Raw genomic sequence first — 22,325 nt, 5'->3', positions numbered from 1 at the left:
CCTAGCTTTCTTCCTTTTTCATCAGACATTTTCCCTTATTTAATTTTTTTCAATCATTTTCTAAAACCACTGATTTCTTGCAATTTGTGAAATATTTCACACCAAGATGCTCAATGCCTTTTCGCCATGTTTTTAAAAGAAATCAAACCAATTTGCTAAGAATTCAAAGGTTTAAATGCTTATGAAAGGCATCTGAAAGGACTAAAAGATGTGTCACTCAAGGTTTCAAAGTGTTAATGAAAAGACAAGTGCCTGACCTTGAGTCCAATAACGTTTTGTCCGTTGATTTCACAGATGTAATGGTCAGTCAGCAGGCCGTTGCGGGCGGCAGAGCCGTCCTTGACCAGTGAGGTGATTTTACCAGACTTGTAGATGAAGCCCACGTGTCCGGAGCTGTCTTTGTGCATGGTGACGGTGCGCTGAAATGGCCTGGAGACACACACAGAGGGGATGCATACAGCTTTCATGTTAAGAGTCCTATCCTAACACTATTTTACTGAAAATCACAGTGCACTCGTGTCTTTGTACATGTATTATAACAATCAAGAAAACATGATAAACTTAGAAACAGATGGGAACATGGATACATTTGGCGACTTGTCATATTTGGGGTTGTGGTGTGATCGGAGTCAGCTAGGAGTGACATGGCTTGCAGGCTGCTGCTTGCAGAATATTAATGGCAGCTCCCGCAGCACCGAGCGCTTACTCTAATGTTCTGCAAGAGAAAGCACTCGCCAAGTGTCTGTGGGGGGGTGGTGCTTTTCGCTGTTTTTCTGACTGGATTTGGCAGAAGCTTGACTTATTGACTGGCTCTGTCGGTGGTTAAAAAGATGTTCCCCGGTACAAATCTATGCTCATTGTTGTTGTTTTGCCACTGATTGTTGTCGAAGAGGTACAGGGCACCTACAAAAGCTACATATAAATAAATCATATTTTTTAGGCCGTTATCATCTAACTGACAACGTGTTTGTGCAGTCCAGGCTAGTGCTAACGTCAGGAACAGCTGTGGACGTCTGTCTGTGAGTACTCAGGGTGTTAAGCTCAGGTCATCAGGGATATGTCATTTTGTGGGCACTCCCTATAATGCCAACTGCATCTATGCAAACTAAAAAGAAACTATTTGATACTAGTAATCATCTATTGTCTAAGTGTATGTTTTGATCCAAAAGAATGTATTTTTTTGTTTGCTTCTCTATTTTCACCCCTTCATTTAATGTTTTTATTTATTTAATCACCCCTCCCCCTTTTTTTCCTATTTACTTCACTTATTTCTTTTCTTTATTTATCTATTTATCTATTTATTTTCCCTTTTTACATGATTGAAAAGTCTTCATATTCATTTGTTTTTTGGGTTTTTTATGCGTTCCCATAAGCAATAAAATGAGAATTACAAAAAAAACTGAAACTACTTGAAAACAAAACTAAAAGGAGCGCTGAGCAGGAAGTGCAAGTGACGGAGCAGCCAGCAGAGGGAGCCAAACCTTTTTGCTTTAAGCAGATACCGTGGAACTGCAGAGCAGCACGGTCACTGTATGTTCGAACCGTTACAGTCTGGTATGAACAGGCAAAACTTTTCCTTTAACATCACGATAAATGAGACCAAAGACTGCCACCATGGTAGCTGTGCACATTTAAGATGATGAGAGCTTAGAAAACAAACATGACACTAACTGAGAAGGTTTATGACGCACTCTTATAATCCTGCATCCTCAGTGTATTACTAACCTGTCCCTGACCACGAGCTCGATGCGAGTCTCGGCTGCCGCCTTCAGGGCTTTGTGGGCCTTGTCTACGCTCCAGCCGGCGCAGTTCTGCCCGTTGATCTGAAGGACCTGGTCACCAAAACGCAGGCCGGCCAGGGCCGCAGGGGAGTTAGCCTGCACCAGCTGGATAAACACTCCCTGAGAGAGGAAACAGATAAAGCGTTCCAAAATGAGTCCAAGAAAGGGACAGAGAGAGAAGAGACAGAAGGCAGACGCCGACAAAAGCAGAGAAAACAGAGGAGCAACTAAAGAGGAAGGAGGTAAGGAGGGGGGAGGAGGAGATAAAGTGTTGATAAAGACAGAAAGATATTGCAAGATATTTGAGACAATGAATGGTATATGCAGTGAAAACAACAGAAAGCTTGTGTCTAATCAATCATTTTAAAGGAATTGCTTCACTTTGTGTCCATGCAATAGAATGGCATTATTTGATTGGAACAATGCCCTTAATTTGAAGGATCTGGCGGCCTCTAAAGTCAGGTGTGCTGTGTCATTTCAGCAGTACATCTATCATCAATACACTGAATCGTGTCTTTTTGCCAACTCATTTGAGTCATTGCAAACGATGCCAACCATATGAGTGCAAGTCAACCCAAACTGAATAATTAGCTCAATTCAAAAGCCTGTTTCCAGCTGCAAATTGGCGAAGTATCAAAATTCACTCAGTGTCTGTTGGTTTATCTGACAGGACATTTATTCTCAATTGCTCTTTTTTTGTTGGTTTTACTGTCATATTTTATTGGTCTTTTTATCTAATTTTATCCAGTTTTTAGTTCTTGTTTTAGTTCTTACTTATTTTAAATCATATGTATTATTCTATTTTAATGGTCTACTTTTAGTATTATTATTTAATCAATTTTAACATTTTTTAATCAACTCTAACTCATGACTTTTCATGTTTTATTTTATTTTTCATTAATACTTTATTAAACTTTTTTTCCACACTGGTTATAAAACAATAAATCACTAAATAAAATAATGATAATAATTGAAAATTACTGAAATAAAAAATCCATTAGTAATTCTGAGAAAAAAAAACACAAACAAACTAAACAAAAAAAAAGAAACAACAACAAAAAACATACAAAACAAATCCATATTTCTACTGGATATGTACTACAATCTACTCAAGCAGCCGTTTAGCTATCAGAGAGGCAAAAAGTGTGCGAGTCTCGACTTTGTATCTCCTATTGTTGTATTCTTCATTTTAATTACTATTTTTATGAGGTTTTATTGTTAGTTTTGAGGGATTTGATTGACCTTTATGGTCAGTTGCTGGCTTTGCTTCTACCTCACACTTTGTGCAGCACACTGTGCTTCCACCAGGAATGAAATTGGCTACATACATTAACTTTTGCTAACTTGCTCTTAGATGAATAATGAACATCACCCATTTCCTGTTTTAGCTGCTAACATCATCTTTTTAAAATGACTATACTGTTATATGATTTGACAGTTTAAATACAATGACATGATGTGCATATACAGGGTTTGTGCATTAACACAATTTTAAATAAACAAATCTCACTGTAAATAACACCACCAACCCATGAAGGGTTTGACTAGTTGGAGGTGTTTTTTGGGGGTTTTATTTTTGCAAAACCTTATGACCTTAGCAATCAAAATGTTGGTCATGATGCTCCAAATAAAGAGAATCTTGAGTGTTTACACTGAGTAGGCATGGGATGATTTGAAAATTTATTGTCATAATTATCCTGGCCAAAATAATTATTTACGTTTTCTGCATATAAGCAATGTATTATGCTTAAAAATCTTACAATGGCACTAAAATATTCTGTAATCACTTAATGTTAACATACAAATAATCTGAACATGTCACAGAAAGGACATCTCTTTTTAATCTTTTTTTTTTTTACTGAGAAAGAAACATTCTTAAAGGTCCAGTGTATGGGGTTCACTGGCATCTAGCGGTGAAGTTGCAGACTGCAACCACCTGAAATTTCTCAACTTAAACCTGTTTTCAACCTAAGTTAGCGTGTGTATGTGGGTTTTTTAAACACAGATAAATCCATCGAAAATAGGCTTAAGTCTCCTTTCCCATTACAAGTAGAGCAGAGCCATGCACACGGCTCTGCAGCAGATGAGTATGCCTTTCTGTGTGTGTTTTTTTACTGGTGTGTACATATACAGTATCACAGACTAGCCAAAGAACAGTTTAACAGTAGAGAGCAGCATGGAGGCCAGTGAAAACTTAATAAAAGTTACTTGTTTTTATATATCTCTTACTTATTCAGTCTGTCTCTTAAAAATTTGGTGAAAACTTGGATTGATGTTAGAGCGCTGCTTGGGCGGAGACAGGTGGTATTTTGCGTCAGTGCATGGGTGCACCTTGCTAGTTAAGGGGCTAAATTAGCATATTCACCTGGCAGTAGTTTTTCCATCAATGCAGATCAAGGCCAAAGCCATAAAATACCCTTGGTTAGCAGGGTTTTGTGCAGTGGAAAAGGGGCTTTTTTTCATCGTGATTCTCGATAAAATCGTATACCGCCTTTACACAAAGTAAAACAGGATTTGACTCAGATCTTGTGTTTAGGAGAAGACGTAGTGTGGATTTTCTCAGTCATCAGTATGTTATGAAAGGGGAGGGACTGTTTATGACAGTCAGTCTGGGCTGAATAATTCATGTGAGAACATGTGTCCGTCAAAAATTTTGTGATGCTGACTCACGTTGTCGATGGCCCTGAGCCGGAGTCCCACTTTCCCATCCTGGTCCTTGCAGAGGATAATCTCCCGCAGCCCTGGGCGGATCTCTGCCCTCCTGATGCCGATGTCCGCCCCCGTCACTGGCCGCACCATCCCAGCAACACCTGAGCTGGCGGGCACTGCCACTTGCTGAAGAGGGGGGACAGCCAGACGGCGAGGAAGGTGTGAAAGTGAAGGAGGTGTGTTGAGAGAGAATGAGAGGGAAATTGAGTGGGGGTGAGACAGAGGCGAGAGGAAGAAAGGATTAAAGAGGCATGTAACATTAAAATTCAGCTAAAGATAAAAAAGGAATGCTGCATCAAATAGAGGCATGTGGGAGGATTCAAATTCATCTCCTCCTCCACCGCTGAATGAGATCAGGAACGCTTCAGGCATTGCTTTTGAAAACTTCATCATTACCATGCTTTGCACGCACAATGGAGAAATTAAAAAACATAAGAAAAATAATGGTCGAGGTGAAGATATCAGCAAATGGCAGAGAACACAGATGGTTGAATGCCAGCTGACAAGCGGGGGTGCTGCAAGAGCCTTGACATCTGCAGGATCCGCATGTGCGCGTACACACACACGCAAATGGAGGGGAGTGAAGAGCTCACACCCTCCCACACACTGCTCCAGGCCTGCAGTGAGTCACTCAGTAATGTGGATCTCCAGGAACAGAACACTGTTGTGCTTGGATAGATCTACAGCTCATGGCTCCATCCACGAAAAAACTGGTTTTTAATCACAGACGACTGATAGGGTGAAGCGAGAGGCTTTAAAGGGGACCTGTTATGCTCATTTTCAGGTTCACGCCTGTATTTAAGGTTTCCCCTAGGAGATGTTGACATACTTTAACAGTCAAAAACACTGTTTTGTGCTAAAACACCTGAATTCATCCTCTGTCTGTAACACTGTTTTCGCACCTGTCTCTCTAACCCACTCTGCTCTGACTGGTCAGCAATTCCGGGTGTGTCGTCTTTCTCCGTTTCTGCACAGTCATTGCAGGAATGACTGTAGCACAGAATGGCTAAACTTTTTACAATGAAAATAAAAAACACTACCAATAAAAGCCTCAAAACACGACTGCGCTGTTCCAACAGAAATATGGCCCAAAATCAGGAAATAAATGATCAACACTGAAAACCCTTTACATGTTTTGCTGACATTAGCATGAAGCTGCACAAATCAGTCTACTTGCAGCCAGGAAATGTGCAGTAGCACTTTTTTGCCCATAACATGTCCTGACATGTTTCAGCAGGAATTTGATCTACAATAGGTAGACATAAACAATATCAACAACCTAGTTTACATGTTTCCCTTACATTAGCATGAAGCTGCAGGTGTGTTAGCAGTGTATTTTCAGTCAATGAATGACTATAACAGCAAATAGCAGGACTGTCTCCTGTGAAAAATCTACAGTAAAAGCTTCTAAACAAAACTGCATACGGAAGAAATAACAACGTTGGCAATCAAATTGACATGTTTCCCAGATGTTAGCACGTAGCTACATGTAGCAGGGTACTTTCAGCTGGGGAATGACTGTGTGAAGCCATACTTTTTCTCATTATAAATCACAAATAAAGGCTTCTGAACACAACAGCACATGTTCCAGCAGAAAAAATACCTGAAATAGGTAGAATATCACAACAGAAACCCAGTTTCCATGTTTCCCTGACCGTAGCATCCCTAATAAAAGCTTCTAAACCCAACCTTTAAATTGGATTTTTTAAATTATTTCATTTTATGTTATGTTAATTCTTTTTTAATTTATTCTTTTCATTAATTAATTCATTTATAAAAACAGACACAATATAATAAAACAAACATCATCAAGTATGATCCTTTCTGACTTTGAACAATAATAGAGCTTCACCTAAGTGACCCAGTGGAGACTAGAGGCTTCAAAACAGTGCAAATCCTGAGATTTTTGCTGACAGGGGTTACTTTTACGCACATTTACATCAGTATCTCAAACTCTGTCCACATTTAATACAAGCATCCTTCACCTTAACACTACATTCAAGACCATATAAGAGACAAAATACAGAAAAGCATAAGTCTCCTTCAGTGTGACCAGTATTTTTTAATAACTGGTTTTATGTTTTAATTACAATTATAAAGACAACACTTTTTGGACTGTATGGCGATATTAATGAGAAACTTCTGATTTTACACATCAAAGTCTGTTCACAGTTGTTTAAACTTGTCTAAAGCGGGCCTTTTGTGTTGTCGTTTTTTTTATTTAATTAAACAAGTCAGACAATGTCATAGTGCTTAGTGCAATTCTTCTCTCTCTCAAGAATACATCCAAATTTTTAGATGTATACATGCAAGCACTCAGGATCCCCAGGAAATGCACAACGACTTACATTGTCAGCCACAGGTATAAGGGCCAGGTTCCTCTGGACTTCATCACTGTTAAGGACCAGACCCATGTAGTCTCCCAGCTCCTCCAGGTTTGGGTACAAGCCTGGAGAAACAAGTGTAGGAGAAGGGAGGGAGGGTGAAAGAGGGAGCCGAAGACAGATGGAGGGAGGCCGAGCAGGTGGGAGAGGTGGAGAGTGACAGACAGGTGGTTGGTAGGAGACAAGAGGGAAAAAAAGATCAAATGTTACATAATGAATACATTAATACGTACTGTATGTCCTGCTTAGAACCCTACCTCAGGGTTTCTAGTCACGTGCAGAATTGAACAAAAGCTACTTAGACTCCATTTAATTTTACATTTTATGTTGTTTTGGATTCACAAGTGTACAAACATTGTTTAAGGCATACTTTAAGTGTCTTTTTAGCTGAGCTCAGTCTTTCTTACATTTTATCATTTATTCATCACAGCAAGGTCCTGCTTGAGCTACACTGAGCCGACCCTTTGGAAGAATGCTGATAATGAGCACTTTGTGTTGCGGCATAGTAACATTTTCCTGGCATCAGTATTCAGTTCCTTGCTATGATGAAAAGGCCCCTATCATCAAGTGTTAGCAATGATCCATGTGTGTTCGTTTCTGTTTCACCCGAAGAGACACATTTTACAAGCTTTCATTCTTCATTTTTTGATCATTTTGGCTGTGTTCATGCATATGGCATAAATTTTGGCAATATTGTGAATTTTTGTTTAATCTGTGAATTTCCAGCTCAGCTCCTATAGTAAGTCTTAAATAAACAGTGTTAACAAAATTGTGGCATTCATACTGTTCATTAAATTCAATTCAATTCAATTTTATTTATAAAGCCCATTATCACAAAACCTAGTTTGCCTCAGAGGGCCTCACAGCATATGACATCCCTCTGTCCTTAGACCTTCACACTGCCTCAGGAAAGACTCCCCAAAAAAACCCTGTAACAAGGTCCCCCTTCCTGGATGGATAGACGTGCAATAAATGTCGTAAATGACACTTAAATTATAAAAAATGCATCACTGAAACCCATTCAAACTGCCATTTTTGACCCAATAGCCATTACAGCATCACAACAAGCATTGTATTTTTTCTGGGCTTTTGCCTTGGAATTTGTCATTTTTGCTCTTTTCCATCCAAGGAAGGCATTTTTAAACCATTTATGCCATTGACATATGGAGAAAATACATGCTATTTCCACGGCTGCAATCATCATAAAAAATTACTACTACTACAAAATGAAAAAATTCATTTTGTTTTTTTTCTTCTTTCTTTTTCATCTAAAACATCATCATGACAAAAAGCAAAAATTTAAAGGATTAAAATTCTGAAAATTAATGAATATTAGATCTTTATGATTAGTACTGATGTTGGTTTAAAAAAAACTCTATGAAAGTAGAGAACCATATTAATGTTTTGGGGGTTTTTTTATAGCTTGATTTTGAAAAGTGCATTTTGTGCGCAGAGTGATACGGAAAGTGGGCCCTAAGGGTTAAATATTACAATGATGTAGAAATGCACACACAAAGCTTTTATGCAAATGCTTAGTAGCACATTAGTCATAAGGCCCATAGCTGGTCAGATAGCGTCACTTTGGTCTTTTCCTCAGTTTTCTAAAAAGCTGGTGAAGTAGAACTTAAGTTCCACGATATTATCCAAGTTTCTCCTTTGAATTCTTACACACTATTACAGATCAAAAATATATGTTATGGTAAAAGCTTTGTCTTCCTGTTTTACTGTCTCCTCTGTCCTCTCCCTGTTGGGACAGCATGTACTTGGCTGTCCCTCTTCTTGCCTGCCTGCACTGACTGCATCACTTTTCTGGCAACAAGGGCCTGTCGTTGCCCTTGCAGCAGAGCAATGATTACTGCATTTCTCCTGGCAAAGGTGAAAGAAAGGATATGTAAGGAAGGTAGTGAGCGCTAGAAAAAAGAAGCATAAGCTAAAACAGGTAGTGGCTGCAAAGTGACATGCACGAAAAAGGAAGCTAGTCAGTTATTTGGAGTTAACTACCCATTTACAATGTTCCTGTGTGCTTGACAAATACTTGGCAAACTTAATGTGGAGTGCCAAGAAGAAAGGCGGTCTACGGTTTAACTGGGGCACAACGAAAAGCGTCTTGCATATTCTACATATCTTAATCTGAAAATCTTAATTCAAGAAACAGCCTAATTGTGAACATTTATACAAAATATGCTGTTTAAATGACCCACCTCAAATTCAGGATACTGTCATATTCAGAATAATAGGAGAATGTTGTTGTGCATGTAACCGTAGCTACTGTTGAGGTTGACTTGACTTCTTTTAGGGCTTGTGACCACCTTATATCTGCATTTTAGCAAATATTCGACTAATTTTGACCTGGATTGTTATCACTTTACTTGAGCAGCATTCACACGCTTTTCACAAGTTTTTAAACCTGTGAACACCATGAAAAAAAGTTTGGTTTCTTTTAGAAACATAGAGAAAAAGGCAATGAGCAAGTTGGCAAAAGATGTCCCACAAAATGCAAGGAATTATTTTAGATTTAAAAAAAACTATATTTAGAATGATCACAATTAAATATTTAAAATTATTTTTTGTTTCTCATGTGTTTTTTTTTTTCTTTTAAACTTTTTTGTGTTTTTTGTTTGCATGATTGTTTTTTGGGGTAACTTTCTTTTTCTTTTAACCAATTTCTTGTTTATTTCTGGGTCATTTCTTCTTAAGTTGCTCAGTGCCTTTGCCCTTGTTTTTGAAGGAAATCAAGCCTATTAGCCTGTTTTTTTAAAGGTTAAGAAAGCACATAAATCATGTAAGGACTGCAATTACTAGAAATAAATGTCTCTTTAGGTGGTCTCACAACACATTGACCACTGTAGTAGCTGAGCTCATTTATTCAGTTCTCCTGCACTGCAATAGAATAAGATAATCATGTTATTAGCGTGCTGTAGGGATGGCAGTGTTGCTGGTCCACAACTTTGGTCCAGACAGAAATATCTCAGCAACTGTTAGAGGGAGTGCCATGAAATTTGATACAGATATTCATACTTCCCACATGATGAATCTTAATGACTTTGGTGATGACTTTTCCTTTGAGGCAAACAGCAGATTGACATGTCTGGCTTTTAATGAAATCTCTCAACAACATAAATTGCCATAAAATTAATGCATACATTTAGGTTCCGCTTAGGATTAACTGTAATAACTTTTTTTATCTGTCACCATCATCAGGCCAAAATTTCCATTTGTCTTAATATTAGTGACCTTATAGCTGCAAAACTAAGACTGAGCTGATTTTTCATGTAGTTTCACTATTTAATATTGTACTGGACTTTCATATAAATTACTTAAACCTTATTAAAGGAACTGTTTAGCCACTAAAATAAAAATAAAAAATAATCAACTTATTACACAATACTACAGGTAAGAGGAAAATAGATGTGTTCTTGGTTCTCAGGTGAACTGTCCCTTTAAGGATCAGAAAGTATTTTTGATCCTTTTTACATTTTGGTCTTCTTGCACTGCGTTACCTGAATAAAGATTCACCATGTATTATTAGAAGGTTTTTAGATTAAGAACGCAAATCATACTAATATCTCAAAAGCTGATATGAAACCTGAGCCAATTGGCTTGTATTCTTTCAAAAACAAGGGAAGAAGGTAATGAGCAAGAAATTACCCCAAAATTTGCAAGAGATTAGTAAAAGGTACAGGAAAATTAGTTTAAAAAATAAAACAAATAAAAAATGAAAAAAGAAAAAGAAAACAAAACAAGAAGGCAAACGAGACTTGCTTTTTAAAAATAATTTTCTAAATCCACTAATTTCTTGTAATTTGTGAAACATTTCTTACCAAGTTGCTTATTGCCTTTTTTCCTCATATTTTTAATTCAAAGGTTTGAGTACTTCCTGAATATCTGAAAGCAGCACAAGTTATGATGTTGCTCCAGGTTTCAAAGGGTTAACCAATTAGAGCTACAGACAGCACCAATACGTAGCTCAAGTTAATACTGTAATCAGTATTTTTTTTGTTTCAACAACAATGACTGTGCAATGATTGCAGCAGGTGGTGTCAAGACTAAAGTCAACATGGGTTGGCTAAATAACTTCAAAACACATTCACACTCCACCCAAACACTCAGAAATCACCCACAGTGCAGGTACAGCTGACAGCTCCAGTCATGGGACACACAATAGAGAGAGGGAGAGAGAAACACCCACATGTTGTTGGCAAAACATGAAAAAAATGATAGAGAAATGCACATCGTGATTCACCCTGTACTCCTCCACTAATGTCACTAATATTTAAAACAAAAAACACTAAATGTGTTTCATTATTTCAGAAAATGTTTTTTCTTCATTTATGTTTTTGTGCTCGCATGTATTATCACCGTCTCTCTTTCATTCACCTCCCCCACACACACCTGCTCCACATCTACCCACAGAGGCCAATCGATGATGCTCTTTTTATTCTCTGTTAGTGCAGTTTACCTCTCGCCTGACCCCTTTCTTCTCAAAAGTCTATCCAGAGCTGCAGCATGTGGGAAACACCAGCCGAGCTCAGACTTCTGCTTCCACATTAAAGAGCTGGATTCACGTCTCCTGAGAAATTCCTCTGGATGAATACGACTCCTGCTTTACCCATTAATATGTCTTATTGATGCTTTAACCCTATGAAACCTGGGCAAAGTGGCTCAATTTCTTTCAGAAACAGTGGTAGAAGGCTATGAGAAACTTGAGAAGAAATTACCTAATAATTAGCAGGAAATTAGTTTAAAAATTAAAAACAGAAGAATTACCAGAACAAAAAAAACAACAATGATGGGGAAAAAATCCAAATAATTTTATATCAATTCTCAATAATAAATTAATAATAATAATAATAATAATAATAATAATAATAATAATAATAATAATCAATATCATTGTCTGGACATTTCCCCAGGTCAATTTTAATCATTTTCAAAATCTACCAATTTCTTGAAATTTGGCCATTTTTTCTGTAAGCATATCTAGCTAGGCTGAGGTCCTGTGTTGACTCTGTCCCCTTTCACCTCCCTCTGTTTCTCTTCTCCGCACCAGAAGAACAAACTCCTCCTCTACGTACGCTCACTCTTACACTGCTGGGTCTCTCCCACCCTTCCTCCTTTTCAAATCAACTCCTCCTCCTCTTCTCTTTCTCCCATCATGCCCTGTCCCAGCACAACTGCCAGAGCCAGTCTCCATGGTGACTCATAGCTAGCTCTGCTGAGGAAAAAAACAAAAGAGCCAAAGCCCACAGGATTTTGCATCCAAACAGAGAAACTGAATGAGTGGGAGAACGGGTAAAGGGGGTGAAGTGAGTGAAAATAAGTAGAGGAGTTGCTCTGTAATCTCCAAAAGGAACCATTGTACAACTTTAACCAACTTTTAATCTTTTGTGGATGCCTCGTTTTGCATTCTTTTCTTGCATCTCAGTCTAGAGTGCTGCAAAGTTCATTTTCACTCAGAAAAACACATGCTCCGAGCAGAATACAATGAGAGAAGAAGAAAGAAACAAAACAGAAACAGTCACAAATTCAGAGGGAAAGAGAGAGAAATCATAGCCGGTGTGGGGGGCCCATTTACTCCAGTTATTGTCCAAAGACCCCATAACTCCTCCTCCCATCCCAGTCCTCTCATTCCACTCGTCTTTATCCATCCCTAACACTGCTGAGCTTTGCTTCTCAAGAGAATAGCACAAGCTCAGCCTCACAGACCTCCCGCATAGAAAACATCAACAAATATCCAGCAGAAGAAATGAGAGCAAAGAGACTGAATGACCAGGAGAAAAAAAAAAAAAGCAAATTCATGCAAAGGTGTTTCTGTTACTAGTAGAGAAAGAGGAGTTTTTACTAATTTTCCTGAGTGTAGATTAAAATACTCTATATGTGAGACTCACTTGATGATGGCATCACAGCAGTGGCGGGCTGAGGCTGGTAGGTTCCCTCAGTAATGGCCGGCATGGGGGCAGCAGTCTGGGCAAACTGGGCCTGGGCCTGGGAAGTAATCAGACACACTAGTCAGCTGGAAGTTTACTCAGACTTCACATGGTAAATATTGGATGAAAGGCAAAGAAATACAACTGAGGGGGGGGAAAATGATAGATGTGAGGTTGTTATGGAAACATTAATCTTCATTAGAAATGTATGTCTTTAAAAAAAATCAACAAAGTAAGTATTAAGTCTTGGTCCTGAATGGATGGCTTTAAGCAAGTGTGAGTTGAGTGTGAAAAAAGTGTACTTTGGGCCTAAGCACTACAACTATTGGTAATCAGATTAAGTGATTGCACCATACTGCGTCCTCTAAAACAATGCACCAACAGAGGGTGTCCTCAATGACATGCAAATGTTAATTTTTTTAATTTTTTGAAAACGCAACCCCTCTGTCACCATGTAAACTGGGAATGCGTGGATCCCGTCAGAACGGTGATGTCACAGGCCCACTTTTTGCCCATGATATTTCAGACAAACCTTCTCATCTAAACATAGCCTTAGTCTGCGATGACTCATTTTAATATAAAGAGTGCTGCAGGAATTGCTTTTTTTTGTAGGCCGCCACAGCAGTTAACGTTATTATTTCTCTTGTACAAAATCCACCTGGATTTTCCCACAGGATTTTAGATTATTGCAGAAAATAAGATATTGCAGAAAAATAATCTTCACAGATTAAAACTATTTTTATGGTTTATTGGGCTATAAACAGACTTCCCCATAGTCCCATAATCTGTCACTAAAACAAGGCTCTAAAGGCAAAAACACAACAACAAATTTGGTAGATTTGCAGGTGTGACTGAAAGTCATTTGAATGCCTGTTTTGTAAAACAAAACACATTTATGCATTTCTGTTCCCATGGTTATGACTCACATATGATCATTTCACTCAAAACATGGGCATTTTAAGGCTCCTGTACCTCAATTTAACACCCCAATTTGGCAACGCTGCTCACAAGAGACAGACTAAAGACAGAATGGTCAAATCATGTAGCAGAGACCAGAGACAGCCTGACATCTGGTCCCTTATGCCCTAAAGCATTGAAAACTTCTTGATGCTACATTTCCCATAACACTTCAAGACAGAATGTTTTATTAACCCGCAGGCTTTCTGCGTGAAATTTCAGAAAGATCCACGCCACAGGAAACACATCGGGCGACGGTTTTCAGAGACTGTGTATTACCAAAGAGTAAACTGAACTTCATGTGCAAAATCTGCGCTGTGCCCTTTTAGAACTAGACACTCGCAAAAAAAATAAAATTTTGAGTCTGTCTGCATTATTAATCCCCCTGTGCTATATTGCTATATTTCTGTCATCCTTACAGGCTAGAATCATACTTGCTTTCTGCACATATGAACAGGAAGCAAAAGCTGGTTTGGTTATCATGCCAAAAATAGCTAAATAATTTGCTTCCTCTCTGCTGCAGACCACAGAGCTAATTATCTCCAGACAGATGTTTCTGTCTAAATCAATTCACAACAACACACTTACCCTGACAACCTTGTCGACCTTGAGGTCCTCCAGGGATGGATACAGGGACATCCTGAGGAGAGACACAAACAGCTATGAGAGAAGGACCTGAAGAAAGGTAGGATGGAGACTGACAGGCTGACTGGGACAACCTCTTATTACCTTAATGTCATCCATTACCTTTATACTCCATTAGGCTGTATGCTATATTAATATTGAATCAAATGGCTCGCTGTGATGTGAAAGGGATGCTATGGATGGAGTACTCCATCGTGAATCAATACCAACTCTGTAGCTGTATGCAGCTTTAACAAACATCCTGTTAACTGTTAAGGTTTTCTAGACTGACAGAAACAAAAAGAAATGGTTTGTGTAAAATGGCAAAAGGATGACAAACATGACTGACAGATTAAGAAAAATTTAAAAAAATAAAGTCCAAGGAAGCTAGATGTTCTGCTGAGGATCTGGCAGCACAAATAACCAGTATAACACCTGAGAATGCTTGACAGGCATTCGAAATGTAGCCATTTCACCCAAGCTAAATTTTAAAGGTAGGCTGCACTGCAAATACAGTACATCAGTGAGCAAACTGAAATGTCAACAAATATATAGGTACAGCATAGGGCTGGGCAATAAGGTTTTGAAAATATTATCATGTTTTTTAAAGGCTATATCGCGATACACGATATATATCTCTATATTTTTAAATTTCCTTTAAACTAATGTTAACTGCTAAAGTATATAGATAGATAGAACCTTTTTATTGGTAAAATGCTTTGAGACCTTTGTTTTTCTCAAATAATCTTTTCATTGGTGAGGCAAACAATTAAACTAGGCTTAATGCTGCATTCATTACAAGCATTCAGGCAAGTGACAAACTTATCTAAGACAAGGAGATCCAGTGCTCAGATTATCTGAGTACTCTGTGCACTTTTTAGCTTTGACAGTAAAGCTACAGAAACAAAACAAAAGCAAAACTGCCACAACCTGTCAGCTAATGGACGGCTGCACACACACACACTGTAGGTACGTGGAGAGCACAATGATGATAATAATAGGTGCACTCATTCTGATTTATGCCACGACTTTGTGACGCCACAGTTGATCATTTCACCTTGGCAACGCATCTTATCTAATCTTGTTTTCCCACCGCGTGAACATCAGCTGTAGATGTGAGTTTAGACTTTGACTTTTTGCTGTAAATGATGAATACATGGACCACTGTAGGGGTGAGAGGAGGACATGCAGGCAGAAGAAGCACAAGTGGGGAGATTGAAAGGAATATTAAACGTCTTACTATAATGTTTATTTACTCTCAAGCTCAGCATTGCAGCTGTACCCCCGCACCGATTCCATGAAAAAAAGCATTCTGTTGAAGGTCAAATGATGAAATAACACTAAAAAACACTATGGTCTATATACAGGCTGTCACAAAACACAATACACGAGTAAACATGCATAGAGGCTAAAAACACAAATATTCAAGTAAAGACATCATGCTTAATGGCTTGCAGGGCTCCTAAAAATGGTGATCCACTCCAACCAAACAAGACTCAGAAGTACTGAGAGAAACTCATTACCACAGCACATAAACACAACAGCAACCTGAAGTGGGAAGAGGAAATGTCAGATAACAGCCAGTCAGCTGACTGAGATTATGCACACCATGGAGCAGAACAGGCTGAAACATGCAGTAGCATGATGACGGATAATAAACACAAGTGTGTCTGAGTCTGACATCCGTTTGTTTAAATCCAGTTCTTTCATTTGCAATCACATACACTAATGCTCTCACCTCTCCCTGTGCCCTGGTGTTAATAGTTATTTGGAAAAAACACAAGATATTGGCTGCTTCTCATGCACACCATTTAGATTTAGTGCTACAATGAAAATGTTGTTGGTCTAAAGTGCACACAGTGTAAATAGCAGTGTCCCCAGTTTAAGTCAAGTTCAGGACCTTTGCTGCACGTCATCACACTCTCTTCATGTGTTAATGTGTCAGTCTCTACTACTGTCAACTGTCTAATAAAGTATCTCTTTTGTGTTCAATTTATGCAATTTTTTTTGACTGTTTGGTGTATGAAATATCAGAAAATTTGTGCAAGGGAAACAATTCAAAACCAAGATATTCAGTTTATTATTACAGGAAACTAAGAAAAACAAATACTAACATATGAGGACCTGGCAACCGTACAATTTTATGCCATTTTTGTTTGAAAAAGTTCTTACTTTCCAAACCCTTTGACATCAATTTTGTACGTTCTTAGACATTTAAACCTTCAAATCTGAGCAAATCAATTTAATTTCTTTTGAATACATGGGAAAAAAGGCACTGGGCAACTTAACAAGAACTGTTCTGCAAACTGGAAGAAATTACTCACTTTGGAGTTTTTTTTATGTTCAGAAAACTATATTTTTAACTATCATAATTACATATTTAAAATTATTTAACAGAATTATTAATTTTTAAAGCACTTCTTTCAGGTCATTTCCTTGTTTGTTTGTTATTTCAATTGCTCATTCCCCATTTCTCATGTTTTTGAAATATTTGTCATGTTTTAAACATAACAAACTGATTATCAGCTCATCGTTGCAGTTCTACAACTGAAACAAATTCCATACCTTAACTCAGGGTAGAGCTGGGCAATTTATCCATATCACATCAGTGCCATGATATGAGATTAGATATCGTCTTAAATTTTGAATATCTGATATCCTAAGTGTTGTCTTTTCCTGGTTTTAAGTGCTACATTACAGTAGGGGCAAGGGAAAGATTGATACAGCATAGTATTACAATATTTTCATGTGACATTTACATATTGTTACACCGCCCAAGTATCTATTTTTTAAGGCATAAGTTATTGATATTACAAACACACATTAAACTGTTGGTGACCCAATAGAAGAATCCAGTCAATTGTTTGAAATGACAAAAGTGAGATGTTCAGATTGAAAACTTAATCTTATACGATAATACAGATGTTAAAAAAAGCTTTCCTTTGGGGACATAATTTGTAGTTGAAAAAATGCAATAAATGTCAACACATCACAACATTTTATTTTATTTATTCCTTTTTTAATTTGAATTTTCACTTAACTTTTTTTTTGTTGCAGGGAACTTGCTGTATATGATGTTGAAAGTTTCAGTTTTGATTAAACATCTGCTAAATGCATTCAAACAAAGTTTTGTGCTGAAGTTTGTTATATTACAAAATTCTAAATTTTGACAGAAATATATTCATTTTTATTGTAAATGCATATCGGTTCCAAATATCGGTTATCAGTCTCATTAATCACTAATAATCTGTATCAGTATCAGCCCTGCCAAAACAACATTGGTCAACCCCTACTTTATTTCTCAATTTATTATAAGGTAACATGAGGTCAAACTGAGCCACAACCTGCCAAGACTAAATGAAGTGGTAACGGAAAAAAATAATTTAAAAATGTCAATTTCAAAGAAACTTTATTCAATGTGGATTGATCATGTTACAGATACCAATCCACTTTAGGCTTCTAATTTTGTGTGAATAAAGTGCTGAGGATTGAAGCATTATGACTTATTATCCTTTCTCTTCACCACGCTGTCATTGTGACAACTGTGTGTCACAGTCACAAGACGTGTGAGCACAACTCTTAGTCAATAAGGAACAGGAAGGATGTGAGGAGGATAACAGTATGGTATAAAACCACAAAAATCCTGACCACCCTACTAACGGAATAAAAAAGCCAAATACAGACAACAGTATGAAAAATCTAATCAAATAGAAAGATTTGACCCCCTTTCTTGCTCAATCACATCACATACAATGTCCACCAAAAGCTAATACTGTAGCCCATCACAAAATAATAAGTCTATTCAAAAGTTTTGAAGAGTCTACGTTGAAATGCTGTGTACACAAAGAGGTAGGATATGTGGTTAACATTCATTTTGATGCCAGTAAGGGAAAAATGCATCAAGTCCCTAAAATAAACAAATCATTCTGACCACAATCACATCACTGCCACTCTCCAAGCTACTCCAGCCACTACTCTACTCTGTTATTCTCAGTCCTCACAGACAAGTGCATCATTGTGTCAGTGGAAACAGAGGGACATTTAATACCTTCTAGTGTTTACTTTACAGCTGTGTTTGTTTGCTCGCTTTATATTCCTCCCTCATTTGGATTAGCTGGCCTGAGATATAAGTGAATAAGGGACTGTTTGTTATTTATGTGGGGGCATGAACAAGCTAAAAAAAAAAAAAAGCTTTTTTCAACTCCAGGATTTAGTCTTCGACCTTGAAATTTCAAACATCACAGGGTCCGTTTTTAACTTTTTGAAACCTGGAGCAACATCCCTTTTCTTACCCTACTTTCAGATGGCTTTCACGAGTATTTGAATCTTTGAACTCTGAGCAAATTGGTGTGATTTATTTAAAAAAGTTTGGAAAAAAATGATCAGCAACTTTAAAAAAAAAAAAAAAAAAAAACACTATGGGGGAAAAAAGGCCAAAGGAAAAACAAAAGAAAGCTATGGAAAAACTATATTTACCATTATCATAATTTATTATTTTAAATTATATTGTAGAAATATTAGAATTTTTAAGCACTTTTTACAAGTCTTGTTTGCCTTGTTTTTTTACTTTATTTTTTTTTGTTTGTGTTGATATCCTTACCAGTTTTCAAGCAATTTTCTTTTACATTTTACTACTTTAGGGAAAAAGGAACAAAAGCAAAGGAAAAGTTATGACAATTACATATTTCAAATAGCATTACAAAATTATAATAATTTCAAAGCACCTTTTCCAGGTAATTCCCCTTCTAATAACTTTCTTTTTTCTTCCTATCTTTTTTCTCCTGTTGCCAGGTCGTCTTTCTCGTACTTTTAATTATTTTTTTACTAATTCTGGGTCACTTCCTTTATTGCTCGTTGCACAGGTTCAACGGGTTAAAACCAAATAATTTACAGTGTAGGGAAGGGACATGCATTTTCTCTAAGTCACTCGGGGAGGCTCAAGAAAAAATATTTGTAGCTTTAGGGAGGGGAAAAAAGTCACACCCCAGCTACCCACCGTTTCTGATCAATAAATAACAACCCCTAAGCCTGGAAAAAATTAGAGTTTGGGCAGCTTTTGCAATGACATAACCTAATCCGTGACTCCCTCCTGGAGTTGCACGTCTAATAACGAGGACAAGACGTTCTTGGAAATGTAAGAGGACATTTCCAACGTTTCTAAATGGGAGAGAAGCTAGTAAAACGTTTGATGAGTATATTTTAAATGCACTGAGAACAGTTCAGGAAGAGGCTTCACATCACTGTTGTGCTCATTGCTGCTCAGCCTGAAAGTACGGAGCTAGCAAAGCCAAGCAAAAGCATTTAATGGAAACTGGAGAGAAAACAGGGTGCTAACTTCAGTAAGCCTGAACGAATTGGTTAGATACAAGAATGTGGTCTTCTTGGCAGCTTGTTCCGGTCTATTGACACGACTGGGAAACAGGCAAAGGGAGAGGGAGGGAGGGAGGGAGGAGGACTGACACAACGGTAAAACGGAACAGAGGTCTGTTGCCGCTTTGAACTGACCCAACACCCTTTCTACTGGACCCGTTAACTGAGCCACAATGTATTGAAGTGTATTTAAGTAACACATTAAGACATTTAATTTACCGTTAATCAAACAGACGCCTCTAGCTAGCTGTAATAACGCTATAACAACACGGGCTCAGAGATAATACGTAGGGCTTAAATGACGTTAGCTTAATGATAATTGCAAGGCGTTCTCTTCATATTCTAATATTAAGGTAAACGCCTGTATGTATTTTTAGAGCGTAACCAGCTATGGATATGTTTATATCACACGACAGGCTACGTCAAAAAGCTTCAAACCCACGTTACAGTGCATCAATGCTAACATTAAAAATTAACCAACCGCTGCTAGCTGGTTCAGGCACGCAGACAGACGTAGCAGCAAGCTAACAAATATACATTAGAACACATTAAAAGATACATGAAATAATGTTAGTGCCTTTATTCGAGTCGCTTTGCAGACCGTCTTTGTTTCGACATAAACAGCAGGGGAGCAGGGAGCTAGCAGTGTGTCGGTAAACGTTAGCTTATTAGGTAAACGAAACCTGGGAGGAACAGTTTCCGTAAGAGGCGGTTTGGTTTAAAGGTTTGTTAGAGAGAGACTCACCTTGATGTGTGTTGGTTGTGAAATGAGCTGAAACAGTTCTCAGACAGCAGTAAACTCCGTTAATTCTCTGTTTTTCTGCCCTCGTAGCTGTGGCTCTTCGTCGAGCTTGAAGGGGAATTCTGGAAAGTGATGTCACTGCTGGCTTCCTGGTCCCTGGTCCGTGTAGACCGGGTCAATCAGTGATGACGTTTCAGCCCCGCCCCGTATCGGTCACATGAACTTTGACTAAATGTTTCCATCATTTTGTTTCATGAAACAGAGTTTATGATCATCATCATCATGACCTACTGAGCCCACTGTGCATATCGTTGTCCTAGTGACAAGTTTAAGGAGACAGTCCTCTGCTCCAAGGGCTATCCAAGACTTTTTGGGGGCTGTGGGCAAAGATGACCATTGGGGCCTCCCAATACCCCCCTGATATCGCTTTTCCTTCCAGCTTTAGTATTACCCACACACTCCTATAGTTCTGTGCACAAAATGTGCTTTTCAAAATCAAGTTTAAAAAAAATATACATTAATATGATTTTCTACCTTCACTGAGTTAATTTTTTAACCAACATGAGTCCTAAATATAAATATTATATTATATAATATTCATTAATTTGCAGAATTCCAGCCCTTTAAATGCCAGGTTTTTGTTACAATGCCACTATGTTTTTAGATGGAAAAAACACATAAAATGAATTATTTTCAATAAATACAACATACTGACTAGTTTCAACAATATGATACCCAGCCCATATGGGTTTACAAGACACAAGACAACAACCAAGATGATCACATGGAAAAAATCCCCTTATTAAAAGCCCAACCTTACATATTGGTTTATTTCAGAAAATATTCTTCCATGGCCAATGGAAAGTCATAATGACAATAAATGTTAGCAGCACTGGAAACAAAGAATAATTGTGTTGTTTGAAAATAAATACTATCAGAGATACCTTCAAACCTGACACTCCCGTAACATGAATTAAATTTGATCCTGCCATGGAATCATAAAGTTTGAATAAGTTGAAAAAATTCTTCTTTTTTTTTCAATTTTCACTTTTCAAATGTCAGTTACATTTTTATCATTAAAACACTCCATTCTAAGGTGTACAAGGACACTGACTTTGAGCTACCAAATTCATAACTGATGACTCCAGAGCTCTAAAATACAGAATGCAAATCTGTCATTTTCCATTATTAAATCATTTCCAGTAAAGTTGGAATTTTCCACAGTTGCGTACTTAGGCTTTTAACACATTTGATTGTTGAAACTGGTCCTGTTTCTTTTTCTTTTTTTTTTTTCTTTTTTTTGGAGGTGGGGTCACATTGTGGGAGATTTCTTATCAAATTGCTCAGTGCCTTTTTAGCCATCTTTTCAGAAGAAATCCAACCAATGCATTCATATTTCAAAGGTTTAAATGCACGTGAAAGGCATCCAAACACAGCACAACCCAAATGAGGTTTTTCCAGGTTTCAAAGGGTTAAACTGAAATGTCAGGATTTAGAGTTATTTATTAAAAACCAAATTAGTTTTTTCATTTTATAAAGTGATTCAGTGATTCAGAATTGCACTTTTATAAAGTTGGGGAACTCACCAGAGACAGATTAAAAAATAAACAAATACATAAATAGATATATAGAAACATACATACTATATACACGTAAATACATACATAATGGTCAAATAGGTGCCACAGAGGCAGAGATCTTGATTTTAGCTTCAGAAAAAAAGGGTACTGCATTTCCCATCATGCAACCAATGGCTGAGGACATCGTCTCTTATTTCCTCAGACTTGACCAAGCTTTCCCAAAGCCAGAGAAGACATTATGCAACTGTTTC

General features: G+C 37.6%; 1 protein-coding gene across 1 annotated transcript; it reads right to left on the bottom strand.

Moving 5' to 3' along the window:
* Window positions 1–218: 218 nt before the first annotated feature.
* On the bottom strand, window positions 219–20,645 carry sdcbp2 (syndecan binding protein (syntenin) 2). Its single transcript, XM_042492477.1, has 7 exons — window positions 20,498–20,645; window positions 14,347–14,398; window positions 12,763–12,859; window positions 6,839–6,939; window positions 4,452–4,616; window positions 1,726–1,901; window positions 219–429 (listed from the first exon to the last, which is right to left on the bottom strand). Exons 2-7 carry the CDS (start codon window positions 14,395–14,397, stop codon window positions 234–236), a joined length of 786 nt encoding a protein of 261 aa, XP_042348411.1. The 5' UTR covers window position 14,398; window positions 20,498–20,645; the 3' UTR covers window positions 219–233.
* Between the last annotated feature and the right edge of the window lie 1,680 nt (window positions 20,646–22,325).

The sequence above is a fragment of the Plectropomus leopardus genome, chromosome 8 (genome assembly GCF_008729295.1).
Source record: "Plectropomus leopardus isolate mb chromosome 8, YSFRI_Pleo_2.0, whole genome shotgun sequence".
In the NCBI taxonomy this organism is placed as follows: domain Eukaryota; kingdom Metazoa; phylum Chordata; class Actinopteri; order Perciformes; family Serranidae; genus Plectropomus; species Plectropomus leopardus.
Note: the sequence above shows the minus strand (reverse complement) of the source record. Positions and strands in the feature narration are given on the sequence as shown.